The sequence below is a fragment of the Rousettus aegyptiacus genome, unplaced genomic scaffold, assembly GCF_014176215.1.
Source record: "Rousettus aegyptiacus isolate mRouAeg1 unplaced genomic scaffold, mRouAeg1.p scaffold_m13_p_7, whole genome shotgun sequence".
NCBI lineage: Eukaryota > Metazoa > Chordata > Mammalia > Chiroptera > Pteropodidae > Rousettus > Rousettus aegyptiacus.
The window spans coordinates 106,460,389-106,482,415 of NW_023416310.1; the positions used below are offsets into that span (position 1 = coordinate 106,460,389).

Sequence of the window (22,027 nt, forward strand, 5' to 3'; positions counted from 1 at the left end):
AAACTGGTCAAACCCAAATGAAGTCTATAATTTATAGGATTGCTGTTAACATTTCAGTTGCCATCACTGGATTATGTTTGGTACAATGTTGACACAGGGGGGATGCTGGGTCAAGGGTACAAGTGAACTATTATTTTTGTAACTTTTCTCTAAGACTACACCTATTTCAAAATAAAACTTAAAAAAAAAAAAAAAACAGCCAGAGACATTGACCATTAACACTTCCAGCATACTCTCTGCCTGTCCATTTTCTTGCATGGCATGACATTTTGTGCTCCATGTAAGATCACATAGACCCATGGTTTTACTTTACACAACGCTTTTGGAGGAGTCCCCACATATGTTTCACAACAGACACCATCACCCTCACTTCACAGATAATAAAATGAAGGTCTAGAGCAGGTTGAAGGTCACACAGCTAATAAAGGCCAGGACTCAACACAAGTACTGGTCCCTGAAGCCGAATTCCAGAATCATGTGAAAACCCAGTTCTGGAAGGGTGAGTTCACCTGCTTGTTCACGCACGCAGCCATTCAGCCATGCCAAGCACCTCTAGGAGAGACAGAGTCTAGGAGTCCGGGACCCAACCATCAACCCACTTCCATTCTAAAGGTTTTATGCCTGCAGCCCAGGGCACGCGGTCTGCCCCGGGTGCGACAAGGTGTCGTACCCCTGCAAGAAGGACTCACTGCCCAGCTGGACGGTGTGTGTCTGGCTGACAGTACCCAGCTGTTAGCACCTTCCGGGGCCACCTCAGACAGAGCTCACGCCCTTCCCCAGAGGCCAGATTGAGCAGCGCGGTGAGATAGGGCCTTTTCAGCTTCGAGGTGGGTCTCTCGAATAAGCAGTTAGATCTGGAGCTCTGCGTTGGGTAGAGCCATTGGTGTCTGCATCCCCTGGTGGCACCCTCTGCTCAATCCCATGCCTTCCCCTTTGCTTTTTTTAGATATTTCTCCAATTAACTCTTGTGTTCCTAACTCCATCTCAGTAGCTGCTTCCCAGAGTATGCGCCTGCTACAAGCTGCCCTGTAGGCTTGTGTGACTGGAACTTCCCACAAGCTCATGTGGGTGAACTAGCCCAGGAACGGCTCACGTGGGTGAACTAGCCCAGGAACGGGTGGCCTTCACTCCCTCTAGTGCTTGTTGTCCTGTTGTCAGCCTAGTAAGCCCCCTGGGGTCTCTAGTTGTGTAAGAGTCTGGTCCAGGGCCTGAACTCCCTGATGTCCACAGTGTACACACAACTCTGTGCCCATCCTGCCATCGGACCTACCGAGGGATGACAGATGTGTGATTGGAGGGCCTGGAAGACTCCTGAAATTGGTGTGCTGCCAGATCTTGAGTAGTGGAAGAGGTGGAGCAGGTGGGAGGGAGCTGCTAGCCCAGGTAGGTTTGGACAGAGGGTGGGGTGGGGGTGGGGCAGTGCAGGGGTGAGGGAGGGTGCGTGCAAGTTTGTCTGGCTCTCCTGGGTGGGGCTAGATTAATGTTTGGATACAGGAGGTAGCAGTCACATGACCTTGTGGATCGGGCTTGCTGTGGGCAGGAGATGGAAGCCAGATTGGCTGGCTGCTTGGGTACATCTGCTCAGTGGACCCAGGAATCACAACACTGCAGTGGCCCAGGGAAACCTCTGCATCGGCAGAAGATACAGGGGAGAGAGGGCTGACTTCATAGGCCTGTGGCACTCTATGTGTGAGGATCTGGGGCACGGAGGGCTCTGCCTGGTTTGGCTGACTGGCTGGGCATGGATAAATGCAAGGGTGGGTGAGGGGCCTGCCAGGTGGACACATAAGTGATGGTGTGCATAGCTGGCCAGGTGTCTGAGAACCCTAAGACCAGGCCCCGACTGGTTGGGCCTGTGGCCCCGATGCTCTGTGGGAAGTGTCCCTCTTTTGGTACTGAAGCAGGGGGCTTGAACAGGAGTCCTGCAGGTGACCTCAAGGATCACTTCTTCTGGATTTCCCTTGAGGGGAAGAGAACTGGGGCGGGGTGGCGGAGCCTCCTCGTTCTCTCTCAGGAGAGGAGTGTTAGTGGGCAGGTGGCCCTGGCAGTGGTGGAGGGCAAATCAGAGGGACCACCCACTGAGTCCTTGCCTGGCAGACGCTGCTGGTCTATGCCCTTCAGCTTTGTTTTAGGCAATTGTGAAATTTATGCAATTGTAATATGCATTTACTTTAGGGTGAAATCACTCACCCTAAAGTAAATGCATATTACAATTCAGAATGTTTGCCTACACTGAATATCGACGGATGAAATACCACAATGTCTAGAATTTGCTTTAAAAGAACCCAGGAGCAGGGAGGGGCGGGGCATGGAGGGAGGGTTTATATGGAGACAAATAAAATCGTAAAGTTGGGTGATGAGTACAGGGGAGGTTTTTTATTGTCTTCTCTCTACCTTTGTGCATATTTCGAAATGTCCAGAATTAAGCCTTCAAAGTAATTTAGGTAAAATCCTGTTAAAAATAAATAAATAAAAGGGCCCACTACCAACATCTTTCAGTTGACACCGGAATATGAGAATCCAAGCTCACTTCGGTATATATTTTTCTTTAAGAAAAAACTTTAATTGTGGTAAAATGCATATAATACAACTTACCATATTAATCCTTACAAAGTGCACAGTTCAGTAGTGTCAAGCACAGTCATGTTGTGTGACCCATCTGCACAACTCTTCTCTTGCCGTTGACTTTCCCATCCCTGGCCCCCAATCCCCAACCTGCCCATCAATCACCCAGGGCTTGGAGCCCAGGTATCCCAAGTTCCAGAGCAAGCTCCCTGTTACCACCTAGGATGCAGCTTGTCCTGGGCTTGGCTGTGGGGCTAGGCCAGGTTTCTGGTGACCAACTAGTGGGCCTGTTGGGCTGGCTGGACTTCCGGGATAGTTTTCACACTGTAGTTCTGGCTGGCTCCTGCAGGTCTGGGCTCTCTGCCCCTGGGCAGACACTTGAACAAGTCCTGGCAGTTCTCAGCTTCCACCTGCTCCTACTGCCTGGGGCTGCCCTGGTTGTGGGGGGGTGGTGGGGGGGGACAGGGCAGGCAGGGGAGGCAACGGGGGTGAACAAAGGCTTGTCCTCAATATGGGTGACTCAGGAGGGCAGTCCAGGTCCCGGGAGTCCACTTTCACCCCAGGGTATGGGGCACGCCTCCCTGGGTGGAGTGTGAAGGCAGGCCAGCAAGGTCCTACTGCCTTGACCCAGACAGCCACAATGCCCCACTGTGACACAGCTCTTGGGTTTAGAACAACCGTGGAGCTGCTAGCAGGAGCTAGAGTGAGCACCAAGAGTTACCTGTCAGCCTGCTCTTTCCAAGGTCTAAAAGCCTCAGACTCTGCCCCTCTAGAAATGCCCAGCTCTCCTCCCTCCCTCTTTGGGCTGGGGCCTGGCCAGCTCCAGGAAGAGAGAGGACAAGGGAGGGTAAGTAGTGAAGGGAGGGTAAGTAGTGAAGGGCGGGCAGGGGACACACAGCTGTCAAGTTCTTCCTTCCCTGAGATTATGCCATTTCATCCTCAAAGGGATTATACTTGTTTACAAATGAAGAAATCGAGATTCGGAGAGGTCACCAGGAAGTTACAGACTGGAGACTAGAGCTAGGGCCACCATTTTTAATTCTTCTGGTTAGAAAGCAGCCATAAAGTGGCTTTTTTTGTAGATGGTGGGTTGGAGCTGAGCATGGTGAACTGTCAAGTAACGGAGGAGGCCCTGGGGGGTCCGATCGTGGATTGGGGGCCAATCTCCTGGGCTCAAAATTCTCTGTCTCCTAGGGTTGACAGACAGATGACCCACGAATGCTGATGACCTGTGACAAGCAAGTGTCGCTGAAACAACACAGCATGCAAGCAGTAACTCTGGATTCTCCCAACAACCAGCACTTACAGATGAGGACACTGAGGCAGTCCCCGACATGAGGCAGGGGCCAGTCTTGAAGCTAGGACAGTACCTCACAGGCACAGGAGAGTGGAGACAAAATGAGTGGGCTAGAAAGTGCCCTCTGGGGTACAGTGGGCGATGACTGGGTGGCAGGGAGTCCAGGCGGATTACTGCAAGTCAAGGAGAAAGGAGAAAGGTGATGTAGAGGTGGCGGCCAGAGTGAAGGGGACAATTGCTAGTTTCCGAGGGTGGCTCCAGTCTTGGCCTCTTACAGGCAACCTGGTGTACATACTACCCAGCCCAGGAGAGAGGCCTGAGCAATGCTGGGTCGGGACAGCACACAGCCTACCTGGCCGCTTCGAGACAAGCACCAAGTCAAGCTTTGTCTTTTTGCTGAGCTTTCCCCACAGGGAGGAGGGAGAAGGACAAATTATCATTGACAGATGCCTACCATTGATTAGGCACTGTGCTGGGCACTTTACAGATGTTACTTTATTTCATCCTCCTGGCTAAATTAAGATCCACTTTTCTAGATGAAGAAACTGAGATGCAGAGAAATTTAATTGTCCAAGGTCAGCCAATTCGGGAGTGGCTTCATTCAGGGAGCTTGGTTTCCTCCCCTGGCCTGGTGCCCTAAAGGCCTTGCCCCCTGGCACCACTCCACAAGAATGCCAAATCTGGGGGCAGGTGGCCCAGGCAGGGGTGTCTGTCCTGTGAGCCTGGGAAAATGAGCAAAGTTCACTGTGTAGAAGTCCCCCTGCCCTGCTTCCAGAGTCTGGCCTCTCCCGTGCTGTCCATCAAGTGTGCGAAAGGGGACAGAAGCCTGGCTTCTGCTGGCTTCTGACTGCCCACCTTTGCTCTGCCCACCTGCTTCTCTCAAAGGCCTCAGAATGGCAGACGGGAGGCCTAAGGGACAGGGGTGAGAAGAGGCAGCCTGCATGGAGGGGAGTACAGGTGAACAGAGCCAGCACTGGTCTAGGTCACAAGGGGGACCAGCTTCCAGGCCCAGCCTGGCCAGAAATTAGCTTCGAGACATGCTTTTGGAGAGCAAGTTGTCCCCTCTCTGGCCCCCAGTTTTGCCATCAGAGAGAATGGACTGAGGACACCCAAGGGTTCATTGTAACACTCTATGGTTTGTGCCCTGCGGTTTATGCTTGCGAATGTGCATAGGAGGGCACGAGGGGGCATGGGGTGGGAGGAGGGGGCACTTTTTGGATCGGGCCAAAAACTGCCTGTCCCTGGGACAGCTGGTCCCCTCAGCTTTACACTTTCTATCCAGGTGACTGGTACAACCTCTAAGGGGTCAGAGAAGCCAGACAGGAGGGAGGACCTGCTAGGGCAGCTCTCCAACTTCTGGGGAGGAGTGGGGAGTGCTCTTAGTAGCCTGGAGTCTGGAGCCTGCTCAGGAGGTGGGAGACAGGTAGTCTGGTGCAGACTAGAGGGTTCTGGGGACCTGAGCTTCGTTTCTTTGAAAAACAGTTCAGCTAGAGGGGTGGAGCCAGCTCCCTCTCTACCCCAGCCCCCTGCATTCTGTACCCCGCACTTCAGAGAAGGCTCTGGTACAGGCGGGTGGGGGGGGGCGGGGCAAGCTCCCTGCCCCTCCCTGCTGCGTAGCCACTTTCTACTATTCCATCCGGCCCAGACTCTCCTGCCCCTTCTCCCTCTGTCTTTGACATTTCTGGGCTCCAAGGTGTCTTCTGATTTCTTTCCCTCCTGCTAGTAATGCAGGGGGGAGGCAAGAGAATTAAAATGTGAATCAAGCTACATTCAGAGACCACAATATGCTGATCAGCCCCTCAGCCAGGCCAGGAGGACACCTGCAGAATAAAGGACGATTTCTGCTGGGTTTACTAACAATCCATTTCCCACACCTGTGGAAGGGGAACCAGGAACTACAGTCTTTAAGTGGCACCCTACAGAAATAAAGTCATTAATTCCCTAAGGCTAAAACCAGGGGGAACCTATGGATTAAAGGCTGGGAACTGCCAGCAGGCCTTTCAGGCTTCACACTCTTCCCCTTCCCCTTCCTTACTGTATGTTCACATCAAAGGAAATGGGAACTAAAGAACCACATATAAACTGAATTCCCTGACCGATCAGGGTCACCCTCACTGCCTCTGAGAGGAGGCCAGAGTCTGTCTGTGGAGTGTTAGTCTCTTTTCTAATAAACTTTCTTTTGCCTCTAACTTTGGCGTGTGTGTCGAATTCTTCCTATACTCTACTCCAAAGGGTCCACTTCTTCTCTTAGTGCAGGTCTTGTTCTCCCCACCACTCGGGAAAATTTGCCCTGTCCTGCATCACTGGAACATTCCATTACAAGATTCTGATCAGCCTTCCCCTCTCAATTCCCTCTGGCAGCCTGGGGCAGGGAGAGCACATCAGCCTGGGGGTCGGAAGACCTTGGACCAGTCATGGGGTTTGTGATGACAGAAAAGGGAGGAGCTGAATCAGATTCCACAGCACTTGTCTGACCCCCTCCCTCTCCTCCTCCTATAATTTCTTGCCAAGACAAGCACATTCTACTTTCAGACCATCTCACGAACGGTGCCTATCTCTTCCTCTCCCCAGTGCCTCTGCCCTCCATGGCCAGTTCTGTTCCCTAAGACCCCTCTTCCCCCTCAATCACCTCACAGGGCCTGTGTACACACCCCGTCACACTTCCTTCTCTCAACACCTCAGAGGCTCCTATTTCAAGAGGCCTTTCTGGGTCTGCTCTAATGTGCCACCTGCGCCTCACCTCTCCCACACTGACCTCCATGCCCAGGGCTTTGGCCTCACTAGGAAGCTCGCCTTGGCCTGAACATGCCCTGCCTTCTCCAGCCATAGGTGCTTGCCCCACGACACACTCCTCCATGGAGATGCTTTCCAGCCTTCAAGTGCCATCCTAAAAGTATGGAGAAAAAAAAGCGTTCTGTGATAAATCTGACAAGTCCAGCAACTGAAAACAACACCACAGGGTGATCAGATCATAAATTCCTAACTGGGCAGGTCAAGGTGGGTAATCGTGCCCCAGGCATATCACTTCTTTAGTAAAAGGCTTATCTTCACCTTACACCAGCCCTGTTCACTGTTTCTGTGTATTTGGTTAAGGCATCTTTGAAAGCCTCTCTTTCAAACTCCTCAGAAGGGTAACCACCCTAAAGAGAGCACATGAAATCTTGTTAACTAACCTGTAATCCAATGCCCGGCTTGCTTTTTCTCACTTCCGTGTAATCTTCCTTACTTTCTTTTCTTAATTCTAAATGTATAAGAGAGACTTCAAAACTGTTATTCATTCCCTGGAGCATTTGAGATATTGCTTCCTGGCAGTGTCATCAGGTTTGGCTCAAGTAAATTCACAAAAAATCCTCTACAGGCTTGGGTGGTCTTAAGTTGACAAAAGCCACTTCTCAATGAGGCCTGCGCTCAAGTCCCCAAAAAGGTGAAGTGTGTCCTTGCTCTCAACCTTTATCTTATTAAAGAAAAAAATCACAAGCCCAAAATGACATCACTTGTGCTAAAAGCTCATGATACCAAACCTAGATTTAATATACCTGATCTAACTGCTGTTACAATTGCTGGTATAAGAAACATTCAAATCTGCAGAGAATTTTTATAAGCATTTATTTGAGCCAAACTGATGACATATAGCAGCAGGAAGCATGATCTCAAATACTCCTGAGAATAAGTTTTGCAGTTTCTCTTCTGCATGAGATTAAGGAGGGAATTTAAGGAAGAATTAGAGGAAGGTAGGAGAAAACTAGGTGGGGATCACATTATAGGGTAGTAGTTAATGAGATTATGTGTTTTCTTCTGGGTGGTCAGGTATTAGATGAAGAAGTCTAAAAGGGGACATTTCAAAGATATGTTAACCTAGATGCACAGAAACAATGGACAGGGTTTGCTTAAGGCAAAGATAAGCCTTTTACTAAAGAAGTTATATGCCTGGGGTGTGACTACCCACCAGGACCTGCTCTGTTAGGAATTTATGATCAGATCATCCTGTGAGGTTACTTTCCATAGAACCCATTTTTCTTCCACACAGCCTCTCTCCCAGAAATATAACCTTAATCAACCAGTCTGGAATTTTCTGGTCAAGCACCAGAAGGTAACCTGTCACATAGCACCACCCCGCCCCTCCCCCCATCCCTCAGAGAAAAAAGACGCAATCTACATGATAAAAACCTTTCCTCTTCTTTTCACTCAAAGAAAAAATGTCCAGGTCAACAAATAATTTTAATCTTTTCTCTTTTTTTCACTAATAGCTTTCTTGCCTCACCCTTCCTATAAAATCCTTCCATTATGTACAACCCCTATGAGCGCACTTCTTGTGGTTAGAAAGAATGCTGCCTGCTTCATGAATCACTTAATGAAGCCAGTTACTGGGGGCTCCCCAAGGACTGACACCCAAAGTAGTTACTGAGTTTTCTTAACTAGACAAGTCCTCTGAAGTCTGGCACTTTCATTATTAGGAATGTGGATGAAAAAGGGGTTCTATGGAAAGTAACCTCACAGGGTGATCTGGTCATAAATTCCCAACTGGGCAGGTTACAGTGGGCAGTCACGCCCCAGGCATATAACTTCTTTAGTATAAGTTTTATCTTTGCCTTATGAAGCCCTGCCCATTGTTTCTGTGCATCTAGGATAATACACTTTTGAAAAGTCCGCTTTGAGTCCCATCCTTCTAATACCTGTTGTAATCTAATTTCTGCCTTATTTTCTCCCATGTCCAGGTAATTTTTCCTTTCTTTCCTTCCTTGATCTCAAATGCATAGGAGGAATTGCAAACCATTATTCTTGGGAGCATTTGAGATTTTGCTCCCTGGCATATGTGGTCAGTTTGGCTCAAATAAACTCATACAAATTCTCTACAAGCTTGGATGTTTCTTGACAGGAAGCTAGTAAGGACCATGTAGAATACAAGGAGCTGCAAACTGGTGACCTGTGGCCCAAATCTGATCCATGGGTGACACGATGTCTTTTTAATTGATAAAATTCACATAACAAAATGAACCATTTTCAAGTCTACAGTGCAATAGCTTTTAGTACATTCACAATGCCATGCAACCACTACCTCATCCCGGAAGGAAACCCCATACCCTTTAAATAATCACTCTTCATGTCTCTCTCCTCACAGCCCCTGGCACTAATCTGCTTTCTGTCCATATGGACTTATTGACTTCATATAAGTGGAATTATACATTTGGCTTTTTGCTTTTCGTCTTTCACTTAGAATACTTTTCTGGAGTTTCATCCATTTGTACCATGTATCAGCATTTCATTCTTTTAGGGGCCGAATAATATTCCAGTGTATGGATATACCACAATATGTTTTTCCATTCATCTGACAATAGCTTCAACTATGTCCACTTTCTGGCTGTTGTAAACCATCCTGCTATGAACACTGGTGTACAAGTACTGGTCTGAGTCCCTAGCTTCACTTCTTTTGGGTGTATACCTGGGAGTGGAATTGCTGGGTCAGGAGGTAACTCTGTGTTTAACTTTTGGAGGAAGCCAGGATGTTTTAATTTTTTGAATCTGAATGCCTTTAGGTATCCATCTCTGTCTCATTTGTCTTGCCTTACACCCAACTGTTTGACTCATTACTTGTCTGGCCCCTGAAGGCATCTGAATTTGCTGCCCCTAGAATCTAGAAGGCTACGGTGACAAAAACAAACAAAACAAAACAAAACAAAACAAAAACCAGCGCCCAATTCGGTGGATAAGGAGTTGGAGACCTTGGGTAAATCTCTCCACCTCTTTGGACTACTATTTTCCTCAGCCTCAAAAAGAGATAATAATACCTGAGGGAAGGAGGCGAGGATCAGATAAGCGACGGACCTACCTAACGCGCCTCTTCCAAAGCTGTCGAGTTCTGGAAACGGAGAGGGGCGGGCGAGGCCAGCAGGAGGAGGAGGAGGAGCGGGGCGGGCGGGGCGCGCTCGGGGGGCGTCGGCCGCGCTCCGGGCTGTGGACCCGCCTGGGTCGGAGCCGAAGCGCACTGGGCGGCGAGACGCAGGACACAGGCGGCAGGGGCCTCTTTGGGCCAGAGCTGGGTTGGAGCTGCGAGCCCGGGCGGGGCTCAGGTTGCCTGGCGGCGGGCGGGGGTTGCCCCCCGTCCCCGCCCCCCACATCCGGGGGCCCGGCCGGGCTCTGGGCTGGCGGCGCGCGGGTGAGTCAGGCCGGGTTTTCCCTCCGCCTCTGGGGCAGGCAAGCGAGCGCTACCGAGCGCGTCCCTCCCTCGCCAATCCGGCTCTGGCGCCCGCCCGCGTTTTCCCGGCGTCTGCCGCCTAGCCGCTCCGGCCCGGCTCGCAGTCTCGGCTGGACGGGCGTCCTGGAGGGAGGGTTCAAATCCGTGCGAGGAAACTGCAGCGCGCAAGGGGTGCGGAGCAGCACCAGCATGGTAAGTGGGGCGCACCAAGGGCCAGAGCTGGACTCGGGAGAAGAGAGGGCGGCCGCAAGGTCTCGTTTTCCCGACGACCTTGGCCAAGCCGCAGCCCCTGGCCGGTGAGATTTCAGTTTGAGAGGTGGGTGGAGGCGCCAGGGCGCGGTGTGCGCCCAGGTACCCAATGCTCCCAGGCACCGAGAAGCCGGATCGGGGACCGACCCGGACGCTCTCCGCAACCTCTGCAAACGCGCTTTTCATAGAGCAGTGCCTGGGACCCCTGCGCCGCGGCTGGGGTGGGGCAGGTGCCCTTGGCGCGGGAGCCTGACTTAGGCTTCCGTCCCCTGGTCCAACGGCTCCGGGCAGGACCCAGGGAGCCGCCAGGAAGAGAAGCCCCCTCCTGTCCTCCAGTACCTCCCGCTGTTCTGGGGAGCTTAGCCTCCACCCCAGGCTTCCCGGAGTGGGGTGGGGGGTGGAATTCCGCGAGGTCGCCTACATCGTCTTTCCCTCCTTCCCCACGAGATCCCTCTCCCGACCTCTCCAGCATAGCCTCTTCCTCCTCCAACCCCCTGCCCTGTACTGGCGGCAGCTGCCTGACCTGAGGATAAGGGATGCTCCCGGGTCTTGGAGGCCAGAGCACGGTCCCTGTCTAGCCACAATCTTTGGCAAAAGTGAGGGCTGGCCTTGGGCCAGGCCGAAATCACGGCTCTGGGAGTGTCCAGAAAGAGATGTGGGACCCGTCGTCTCCCACCTCGCACCACCTACCCCGAAGAGCAGGCTGGGGCTCTCCTCGTTTGCACCAGGGGCTCAGCCTGCCGGTCCCTCGGTCTTGGCCACTGTGCCTACTCCCTTCCTGGCCTGGGGAGGAAGCAGAGGCAGGAGGCCATCCTGGGCCCGGTGATCAGCCTCCTCCCCGGGCCCTTCTGGGCAGGGCTCCTCTGCCGGCTGGCTATGTGTGGGTGTGTATGTGCCAGACTCAATGAATACCGCCAGCCTGCTCCAGCTACTGCCTGTAGAGCTAGCAGCTCCCAGGGCTCAGAGTCCCCAAGCAGCAGTGCTGTTGCTATTTCTTCATGACCCAGGAGCAGGCAGAAGGGATCCCAGGCTGAGGGGACTGGGATCCAAACCAGCCTGGTCACACATCCCTTGGTAGAAGCATGTGTGGGGGCTGAGTAGACATACATACATACACAAGAGTGCGTGCCCCCAAAGAGCAGCTGGTGACCCCTGGCCTGGATAGTCGACTGCAGTAAAGAGGACCTTGCTTAGGGAGTTGAGATTGCTTGTTACTGTGGTATCTAGGACAACTTGCTTCCTCTGTCTGGGCCTCAGTTTCTCTACTTGTAAAACGGAATGAGGGTAGCTGCTATCCTGCCTGTTCCCATGAAGCTGTTGTGGAGATGAGATGATGAAATGAAAAGGTTGAGAAAAACTGTGGAGTGCTGTGTAACTATAAGGTGAGACAAGCATCACTCCTGCAGGGGTTAGACGCTGGGCTCTGTCTCATGTGTTACAGCTGGGCTAAGGTATGCCAACTTCTGTCCCCTTTCTGGGCCCCCTCATCCACTGCCTCCTCTTTTGGAGCTAGGACATTCCAGTCCCATTCTTCAGGGGCAGCTGCAGACACGCCCCTCAGCCAAGCTGATCCCCCAGCAGGTGGTGGGACCCTCCCCTGGGGCCTCAGGAGGGGCTGACCACAGCCTGCTGTGAGTCCAGGAATGGGAGCTTCCTGCCCACGTGCTCTGGGCTGTCCCACCCCAGAGGAGGTGCATGTGGGGTCAGGGCAGGCTTCTTTTTACACCAAGGGAGCCTGTGCACTTTCTCCTATGCAGCAGAACATAACCTTAGGCACATTATTTCACCTCCTGGGTCTTGGTTTCCTCCTCTGAAGTGGGGAGCGTTGACACTACTCCCCCCCCCCCCCCCCGTGCATGTATGAAGCTGTGGGAGACACAATGTCATGCTGACCCAGCAAGGCACCCACTAATGGACACCCAGATGCCTCCCTAATGTCTATCTTTTCTCTGCTCCATGGCCAGGATGGTTCCCCAAGCCCTGGTCTCCTGTCTGAAAGATGCCCTTGTGTCCTTGGCTTTCAGTCTGCTGGCTATTTTTGGGGCTGGAGAATGGGAGCAGGAGTAAAGGGACCCTAATGGGGCCAGTAGGGGCCTGTGTAGAAGTCTCAGCCCAAGCCTAGCGTATGGGGTGGTGAGGGATTTTCAGCTCTGGGCCCCAAGGCTGAGCAGGGAAGGGAGGCACTTGGAGGCAGGCAGTAGGCTCTTTGCTTGGATGGTCCCAGTAGGGCTGTAAGGTGCTTGTTGTCTCTTCCCCTGTCCACCAAACTCTCTCCAGCCCGTACAGCTGTCCTGGCCTGACGGGCCTCCAAGCAACAGGAAGGAATGTGTGTTGGGGGAGGCAGGGGAGGTGGTGGATGGACCCCAGTAGGAAAAGAGACTGTCTCTAGACTGAGCGCTAGGCAGGGCGGAGCCTACTGAAAGCTGAAAATACAGCCAAAGAAGTTACCTATGAGGAGTGGAGGGTGGCAGCTTTAGGAAAGACGAAGGAAAGGGACTATCTGTTCCCCCTCCTCCAGCTCCGTAGCTGTTTTTATTTGTTCAAGTCATTTGCGGAGAAAAGCCGGTCCCATGCCCCCCTTAGCACCTTCGCTTGTACACGTGCACGCGCAGGTGTGCACATACCCACACACACCTGCATCTAGTCTCAGGGCTGGGGAGGACGCTAGGCCTTTCTTGGAGAATACCTGTGTTATATATATGTGTCCGAGAGGGTGGGGTGCTCAGTGCTGTGTGGGTGACCTTGAGCATGACTCTCTGCTGTTGGATATAATTGTCTGCGCTGTATCCTCTAATATAGGAGCCTCTGTGCTGCTGGTGGCACTGATTACACTGCAGTGTGTGGTGTACATGCTGCCATGGCCCATGGCTTCTTCTACCCTGGACCTGAGACCCTTTGTGGGGCACAGTGGGGTGTCAGTTATAGCTCCGGCACTTAAGACAGAAAGCGAGGACCTGCCCAGGGGAAGGTGAGGCGTGTGTTTGGGATGAAGTGGGCGTATTTGGCACCACCGTCACCATCCCTGCACCTGTGCTCACTACTGGGTTTACAGTTCACAAGACCTTTTATTTTCATTGTCTATGTGACTGTCACAGCAACCTTATAAGGAAGGTAGGGCAGGCAGAGTTTCCCGCTTCAGAGGTGGGGAAACGAGGCAGGGTGAAGGGAGGCGTCCCATTGAGCGATAGTGTGAGGGCAGGGCAGGAAACAAGGTTCTCTGCTGTCCACCTCCCCAACAGGAGTGACAGGAGTTCAGTGTGTTTTCAGACACAGTGTCATCTGTGGTTGGGTGTGTTTATCCTGGTGAAGGGCTGTCAAATTGGGAAGCAGACACTTCAATTCCAACTTTTTGGGCTGTGGATGACATCCTGGGTTCCCACTTGACATTCGGCAGCCATGTGCTGGGATCACAGGTGTCCTCACTCTGACCAGCTCTGTGACTTTGGGCAAACCACCTTTCAGAGCCCCAGTGCCCTTACCTAAAAAATCGGAGTGCATCACAGGACCCTGAGATCCCCTGTGTAGGACTGTGTTGCTGTATCGCCTGTGATTCCTTACCTGATGAGTCCCCTGACCCTATGTGGCCTGTGACACCTCCAGAGGGTTTGCGTGAGCTGGGGGCAGGGAGGAAAGGGATAGGAAGGTTGCTTTTGCCAGAGGGCCACGGAGTGTGGGGGCAGTGCTGTACCCTCCCTCCCTTTTACTCCTGGAGAGCTTTGTCTTCCACAAACAAAACCTGGAAATGGTTGAGGAAGATGGAACCTCCTAAAGACCATTGTTTGGGATGGGGATGGGTGTCCCGGAAGCATATTGGATGGGTGGTAGGGGACACATAGCTACAGTTTGCCCGTGGGGTGTCTGCCTGGGAATGGGAGCAGTTGGGTGGGAGTCAGAGAAGGTGGCATTGGTTCATCCAGTGGCTCCTTTCTGAGCACTTATTGTGTGCTGAGCACCTACTGTGTGCCAAACTGGGCATCCAGCGGGGCCTTGCTATCCACTGTGTGATCTCAGCACAGGTGGGAGATAGGCTGGCCTCCCGTCAGCATCCTTGTGTGTCTGACCACCTGCTCAGGTTTGGCCAGCCTGCATTGATCCTGGCTGCCAGCTGGGCCCTGGACTGGGTGCTTTGTCCTGTTATCCCATTCTCCTAACATTCCTGATAAGAGTTGTCACGGCCATTGGCTGGATGAGGAAGCCAGGCCCCACACATTGACTGGCTCCATGCTGGGCCAGGCTTTAGGGCGCCTCTTGCCTGGTGGTGGGCTCTAGAGTGGCAGTGTGTATAGCGGGTGGCAGGGGCTCTGGCTGTCCCTTCCCTCTGCCTCCTACCAACACCTGTTCCGGAAACTGTGGCCATTGTTTCCACCATCCTTCCTCCCCTGGGGCCCTTCCTGTTTGTATCCCTCCTCCCTGTAACCCCACCCTCCAGGTGCTTCCCTTGGGGAGCTGACTCTCTGCAGGAGAGCTGAACTGGATCCCCTACCCCAAAGGAGGAAGGAGGCATAGAGAGTCTGAGGCCACTGGGCCTGGTTCCTCGTGCCCTCTGTCCACCCCCCAGATTGGATGGGGAGCCTAGCAGGAGAATGAGCAAGGTGGTTAGACGTAGCCTGTGTCCTCAGCTGGCCCCATCCTGGGAGGGGCCCTGTCTTGCCTTCAGGGCCTTCCCTCATTCCTCCCAATCATACACACTGGCTCGTTGCTGGAGCTGGGGCACTGGGAAAGTGGCTTTGGGACCTGTACGCCTTTTTCTTGCTAGCCTAGGAATCCTGTCCTGGAGTCTCTCCAGACCCATATCTGCCTTTCCCGAGCCCAGGCTGGGTAGGGAGCCAGCACAGAACAAGCATCTGGGTTTAGGGCATCAGGGAAGGTCGGCTGCAAATGCCCACCCACCCCTGATGGAGCATCCCGATCCCCAGAAGCAGCTGCCTGTGCCCTGTTGAAACTTCATGGCCACAGTCCCAAGCCCTGCTGGCATTGCCATGGGCAGCGTGGGCAGCCTGTTGGAACGGCAAGACTTCTCCCCTGAGGAGCTACGGGCAGCACTTGCAGGGTCCCGGGCCTCCCGCCAGCCTGATGGGCTCCTCCGGAAGGGTTTGGGCCAGCGCGAGCTCCTCAGCTACCTGCACCTCCCCAAGAAGGATGGCAAGACCACCAAGCGGGCTGCTCGGAACGAGCCCGCCGACTATGCCACCCTCTACTACCAGGAACATCCTCGGGCCAGTGACTTCAGCAAGACTTCGCTGCCTGAGCGGGGTCGTTTTGACAAGGTGCATCTCTGCCCACACCCCTCCTTAGTGTGGGAGGGTGGGGATGGGGAACTTGGGGCCTCCCTGGAGACCCTGATGCTGGGACAGGTCTGGGACATGAAAGTTCTGCTATGGGCTAGCCAGAGGCTTGGTCTGCCTCTTGGCGGCATGTGCCCCATGCCTGAAAGAGGATCCCCAGGGGCTGTGAGAGCATTGGATGGTAGTGTAGTCAGCCCGGGGTCTCACACCTGCTCTCTCTTCCTGGCAGTGCCGCATTCGCCCATCTGTGTTCAAGCCTGTGGCAGGCACCGGGAAAGGCTTCCTGTCCATGCAGAGCCTGGCGGCCCATAAGGGCCAGAAGCTGTGGCGCAGCAATGGCAGCCTGCACACACTAGCCTGTCACCCTCCCTTGAGTCCGGGGCCCCGGGCCAGCCAGGCGCAGGCCCGTGCCCAGCTGCTGCACGCCCTCAGCCTGGACGAGGGCGGCCCTGAGCCCGAGCCCAGCCTGTCCGACTCTTCCAGTGGGGAGAGCTTTGGTCGCAGTCCTGGCCCTGGCCCTGGCCCCTTCAGCTCCTCCCTGGGCCACATCAACCATATCGGGGGCTCCCTGGACCGGGCTTCACGGAGCCCCAAGGAGGCTGGGCCACTGTCCATGTTGAGCTGCCTGCCTGAGCCACCACCCCCCTATGAATTCTCCTGCCCCACCGCCGAGGAGGTGGTGGCCATGCTGCCTGACACCTGTGAGGATCTCAAGAGAGGCCTCAGTGATGAGGATGGTGCCAATCCCTTCACACAGGTAAGAGAAGCCTCTTCCCTGGGGCCCTCTTCTCTCCCTTGGCATTGGACAATAAGAGTAAGAAAGGAGATGATTCAGCTGCTTTCCCCCCAGCCCACATGGTGGGATGTCAGGTCACTGGTGGTCCTTGCTGGGGTTGTATAAGAGAGAGTCCCTGGGAGGGCTGGATGTTGGGGAAACTTCACCGCTGGAGGGCATCCTAGGGTAGGGCACATGTGTGGCCAGGGCATTGGGCCCTGTACCCTATGGTGTTGGGGCATAGGATGTTGACTACAGCATCAGAGCGCTTACGGCTGCGCCAGCCCCACCTGGCACCTCTTCCCTTTGGCAGGTGCTGGAGGAGCGCCAGCGGCTGTGGCTGTCCGAGCTGAAGCGCCTGTATATGGAGAGGCTGCACGAGGTGGCCCACAAGGCCGAACGCAGTGAGCGCAACCTCCAGCTACAGCTGTTTATGGCTCAGCAAGAGCAGCGGCGCCTGCGCAAGGAGCTGCGAGCACAGCAGGGCCTGGCCCCTGAGCCTCGGCCCCCAGAGGCCGACCCCACCATGCGACCAGAGGAGGAAGCCCGATGGGAGGTGAGAGGCCAGGTTCTCAGGGACCTTCCTGTCCCTATTGCTATAATCCCATCCTCTTCCCTCCCCCCAGCCGGTCTCCTCTCCCTGGCTTTGCTTTGCTCTTGCCCATCCTTTGCCCCTTTTCAGGTGTGCCAGAAGACAGCGGAGATCAGCCTCCTGAAGCAGCAGCTGCGGGAGGCCCAGGCTGAGCTGGCACAGAAGTTGGCTGAGATCTTCAACCTGAAGACCCAACTTCGGGGCAGCCGGGCCCAAGCCCAGGCCCAGGACGCAGAGCTAGCCCGGCTGCGCGAGGCCGTGCAGAGCCTGCAGGAGCAGGCCCCTCGGGAGGAAGCCCCAGGCAGCTGTGAGACTGATGACTGCAAGAGCAGGGGGCTCCTGGGGGAGGCTGGAGGCAGTGAGGCTGGAGATGGCGCTGAGCAGCTGCGGGCGGAGTTGCTGCAAGAGCGGCTCCGGGGCCAGGAGCAGGCGCTGCGGTTTGAGCAGGAGCGGCGGACGTGGCAGGAGGAGAAGGAGCGGGTGCTGCGCTACCAGCGGGAGATCCAGGGGGGCTACATGGACATGTACCGCCGCAACCAGGCACTGGAACAGGAGCTGCAGGCGCTGCGGGAGCCCCCGGCACCCTGGAGTCCTCGGCTTGAGTCCTCCAAGATCTGAGGCCAGTGGAGGAGTTGACAGCAGCAGCACTGTCAAGATGGCTTGGGCAAGCCTGCCCTGAATGGCAGCTCCTTCCTGACAGTGGTCTGGGGCAGAATCTGCTGAGGCCAGCCAGGGATGGGGAGGCCTGCAAGAGGAGGGATCCAGTGGGGCTGTGGGCTGCATAGAGGGCCAGCAGCAGGAGCTAGGGCCAGGCCCTCTTGGCTGAGGAGCACCGTCGCAGGGCCCATCCTTGCTCCTGGAGTAGGTGTGGCCTAGGAAAGGAGGCTGGGAGATGAGGAGCCCAAGATGCAGACGGGCAGGCACGAGAGACAGAGATGGAGGCTGAGACAGGGAGGCTGGGATGGGAACATTGGCCTCCCCCAGAATAAAACCGTGTTTTCTACGAGGAGGCCCTGGGTGATAACGGTAGGCCTATCCCTGGCTTGAGTCAGAGGATTGAGGATGGTCGGGGTTGGGGCTGTGGACCTGGGCTGTAGCACCTCCCTTGGTTATCCTTGGGAGGCTGTGCCCTGTGCCTGTGTGCACAGCTGCTGGGCACACGTGCTGGTGAGTGGAAGAACCTTGCCCCGGCACCACATGGTTCCAGAGCTGCCGTGTGGGCTGAAATTTCGTTCTTCAGCACCAGTGGGATTTTCAGATGGAACAATATTAGGGAACCCAGAAAAACAAAAAGGCAAGCCACCCAAGGCATGGGTACAGCATGAAAGATTCTCAGTGGGAAGTCTGAACCATGGTGCCCAGGCTCCTGCTTGGGTTAGGGTTGGCCTTAGCCAGCTTGCTGGAGCTTCTGAAGGCTCTGGTAGGGTCCTGCCCATCCCAGAACCTACCTCCCATCTTACTATCTGGCTGTAGTGCCATAAAAACGGGGTCCCTGTAAAGGTGCAGGAGACAAGGCAGAGAAAGCTTGTGGATCACTGGGTTGGCCACAGGCAAGGAATGTGGACATTACCAGTAGACATGGCAGGCCATGGGTATTTTAAGCAGGGGTGAGATTTAAGCTAATTTGTATGCTGAAAAATTACCTTGGGAAGCAGCCCCTTACCTCCCACCCCTGCCTCAGACATCTGGCTTCCCCTCTGGGCTTTTGCTCTCTCCTGGGTGGGTGGCCTGGATCACAGACCCAGTCTGGCTGTGCAGGTGGCGTCTCTCCAGCCCTGTGGTAAAGCTGGGCGTCCTTAGGGATGAATCACTGTGACTGCTGCCAGGCACTGTCAGTCCATCAGGGTATGGAGACTCCAGGTTGAAATAGATGTGCTTCCTGGCCCAGGGGAGGCAGCACACAGGCCTGTGCTCTCAGTGCTGCCCTGGTGGGGCAGGTGTATCCTTGGAATTCTCAGCAGAGATCCCCAGTGTGCTCCCTGTGGCCATGGCCCCGCCCTCCTGGCCACACCTGGCAGCTCCCCTGGCCCCAGAAGGTCCTATGCCAGAGTATGGCTGGGGCTGTGGGGTGTGCTCTGGTGTGCCCCACCTTTTCAGGGCAGAGAGGGGTGTGATTTGACTGCCAAAGGGATGGTGTGTCTGGCTCTGTGAGTAGCAGGTGTGTGTAGATGTGCTGTGGGTGGCGGGTGTGTCTGGGGGGATGTGTTTGCGGCTCCTGGGTTGGAGGCCAGGAGAGCTGCTTCCTGTCACTCCCTCTGCCCATTCCTTCCCCTCCAGCTCCAGCCACGCTAGTGCTGTCCAGGCTTGTGGCCAGGACAGACCCTTGAACTTAGCTGAGACCCATCTAGGCCCACTCCTTAGCTTGGGTCCTCTGCCTAAGGAGAGAAAGTTTAGACAGTCCTGTTCCCCACAGGCCTTAGTGTCCATTTCATAGACTCCTCCAAACCAAGGTCTCTGAGCCAGAGGCCCTCTAGGGGGCTGGGTGCTGGCCTGAAGCCTGGGCCACTCCTTCCCCTAGTCCTGGAGCTGGTCAGGCTGGGTGCCCATGTGCCCCGCAGTGTACACTTTTCCGTGTACCAGCTCTGCATAATAGCTCCTCACCCAGCAATTAGAGAGCTGGGCCAGCCAGTACAGCCGACAGGGACTGGGTGGGTGGTACCAAAACTTGGCAGCTGTGCCAGAAACCAAGGCCCAGCCCAGATGCAGGGGGGCAGGGGGGAAGGCGGGCTCCAGAGAGTCAAGTTGGGGCCTCTCAGAGGGAACCAGATGCTGTTACCTCATTCCTGCTGGGCAAACCAGTTCCTGGTCCCCAAGCTGGCTTGGTGACTCGGGCTAGCAGATTACAGGTGCCACAGTAGGGGCTCCTGCTTCAGGGCAGACCCCCCCCCCCCCCGTCAGGCCCCTCAGCTGCCCACAGGCCTCCTCCCCCAGCAGACTAGGCCCAAGTAGCCAATTGTCTCCAGAACCGAGGCAAGCCCCCCAACCCCAACCCCCAGCTCCTTTCTGTTCTCAGCTGAGATAGTGTTATGCCTTCCAGCTGCTCCCAGGGGCCTTGGGCTTGTCACATGAAGCCTTTGACAGTCTAGCTCCTTGAGTCACTGATAGTGGTGCCCTTTCTGACCCCCCAACCCTTGGCCCTCACTGTGCTCAGGGCTTGCCCTGCGGGAAGTGTTCCCTGAACTCACGGAGAGCAGACCCTGTGCCCACTGCACCCATATGCCTCTCCACCAGCTCTTTCCCATGCTGCATAAATGTCCCTTGCTTTTATCTCCACTGGACTGTGGGCCTTGCCTGAGTGGAGTTCTGTTTTCAACCCCAGAGCTGCTCCCCTCCAACCCTAGAAGGCAGTGGGAGACTGTGAAGTTGCGGGAGACCAGACCTCCCCCACCGCGGCTGGCATTAGTTTGAGCTGGGGGCCAGCTGAATGTTCACCTGTGGGCACCAGGTCTGTCAAGGCTTAGGAGCCAGGTACAGTAATGTGTTGCCTCTCCCAGGGCCTGGAGTGGTTCCTAGATGAGGAAAGTGAGGTAGCCATGGCCTTTGCCCTCTTATCCCTTCCCTGTGGGTGGGGGAAAGAGACAACTCACACATGTCCGTGTAGTGAGCAGGCCAGACAGGAGACAAAGGATGAGAATCTAGAGAGTGTAAACATGGTCAGCAGAGCCTGGAGAAGGCAGAGGAAGCCACTGCATGAGAGTGACTTTTTCCAAGATTGGGGGGCTAGGCTATACTTACTAGCAGGCTTTTTTCTCCAAAGAGGGTGCGGGTCTTATAGTCACAATTCAGATTGGATAACCCACCACTCTAATGGGTGGAGGCTTAGCCCTCTGTATTGGATTTAGAAAAGATAATGTGCAAATGAAATAGGTCACTGGAGGTAAGGCACCGGGAGTTCAGAGGAGAGCTGGCTTACTTACCCATCAGGTGATGGGATGGGGGTGACAAAGCTTGGCCAAATTTTGATTAGGCTCTTCTGAGCTCTCTTGACTAGGCCTGGACTTGGAAGGTGTCTTTTCTTGTACAGTTCAGTTCTCGCAAGAATCCTGCTGTTCATTTGGCCAGAATCCCCCATCCTCCATCTTAGATCCCCCGCTGTATTTAATCTGATTCCTCATTCATCACCATCCCCCAGGTGATGTCTGATCACTAGCCTGCCTTCAGTGAGAATCCTATGAGGTCTACTTAGCCAGAATCCTCCCCCCTGAAGTTTTCTCAGTGATTTTTCATCCACTGCCCCCAACCCTGCTGCTTGGCTATAAATTAGACTTTTCCTTGTTGTGTGTGGAATTGAGCCCACTCTGTCCCCATTGCAGTAGCCTGCCTTGAATAAAGTCTTCCTTACTACTCTTTACAAGTGTCATGAATAATACTTTTCTTTAACAGGAGTAAGCTGCTCTGAAAAGGGGAGTTGGGGGCGGTTTCCTCAGGAGCAGCATGGAATGAGGGCATTCAAGATGGGCCTGGACTAGGACACTGGACTGAGGGAAGGTCTGAGGGAGGGTCCTGTCTAGGGGTGAGAGGGTGCAAGCTATCCTGGACAGCATGGTAAGCTGACATGGGAGGAGTTCCCTTCCTGTGACCATGGGTGGGTCCCTCAGGCAGCCACGGGGAAGGGCCAGAACCAGGACTACTATGTGTTTTGGACCTGTGCAGTCACATAGAGCCCTAGGCTCAGAAGGGCCCAACACTTGGTGCAATGCACTGCTGTCCCCATCTTGAAATTTCTAATGATATTTGAATAAGGATCTCTGCGTTTTCATTTTGCTCTGAGGCCTGGAAATGATGTAGCTGCTTCTGGAGACTCTTATGGAACCACATGGAGGGTGGAAGGAAGAGACAGGGCCTGAGCAGGCAACTTGAGCTCCATGAGCTGAGTGAGCCCTATGATCCCAGGTTCTGCAGAAGGCAGGCAGTGGCTTCATCACCTGCTGTTGCCCCCACCTATCAGCTCTCAGGGGAGGCTTCATCTTTTCCTAGCCTGGGCTTACAGGATTCTTTCAGAGAGAAGGAAGGCCGTATTTTCAGGAGAGCATTCTAGGGCTTGTCATCTGTGTCAAGAAACTTTTTCTTT

At 54.5% G+C, this 22,027-nt stretch overlaps 1 protein-coding gene and 1 long non-coding RNA gene across 5 annotated transcripts; one reads left to right on the top strand and one right to left on the bottom strand.

Annotated features, from left to right (window-relative positions):
* Positions 1 to 3,586: 3,586 nt before the first annotated feature.
* On the bottom strand, positions 3,587 to 11,136 carry LOC107517556. 3 transcript variants are annotated; one of them, XR_004952063.1, is made up of 3 exons: positions 10,995 to 11,136; positions 6,618 to 6,749; positions 3,587 to 4,035 (listed from the first exon to the last, which is right to left on the bottom strand). It is a non-coding gene; the product is annotated as an uncharacterized LOC107517556 (long non-coding RNA). The 3 variants fall into 3 exon arrangements; XR_001598544.2 differs by lacking the exon at positions 10,995 to 11,136 and adding an exon at positions 9,690 to 9,802; XR_004952062.1 differs by lacking the exon at positions 10,995 to 11,136 and adding an exon at positions 7,036 to 7,730.
* On the top strand, positions 9,839 to 21,307 carry N4BP3 (NEDD4 binding protein 3). Of its 2 annotated transcripts, none has more exons than XM_016158400.2 (5): positions 9,839 to 10,247; positions 15,224 to 15,571; positions 15,819 to 16,346; positions 16,678 to 16,920; positions 17,047 to 21,307. In XM_016158400.2, exons 2-5 carry the CDS (start codon positions 15,251 to 15,253, stop codon positions 17,572 to 17,574), a joined length of 1,620 nt encoding a protein of 539 aa, XP_016013886.1. In that variant the 5' UTR covers positions 9,839 to 10,247; positions 15,224 to 15,250; the 3' UTR covers positions 17,575 to 21,307. The 2 variants fall into 2 exon arrangements, with proteins under 2 accessions (XP_016013886.1, XP_016013884.1); XM_016158398.2 differs by having other exon boundaries at positions 9,840 to 10,247; positions 15,221 to 15,571.
* The last annotated feature ends 720 nt before the right edge of the window (positions 21,308 to 22,027 follow it).

Coding starts and splice junctions, on each gene's coding strand:
- N4BP3 (XM_016158400.2), top strand. CDS start 15,251: ATGGCCACAGTCCCAAGCCCTGCTGGCATTGCCATGGGCAGCGTGGGC. Junction 16,347..16,677: donor GTGCCAATCCCTTCACACAG/GTAAGAGAAGCC, acceptor TCCCTTTGGCAG/GTGCTGGAGGAGCGCCAGCG. Junction 16,921..17,046: donor AGGAGGAAGCCCGATGGGAG/GTGAGAGGCCAG, acceptor GCCCCTTTTCAG/GTGTGCCAGAAGACAGCGGA.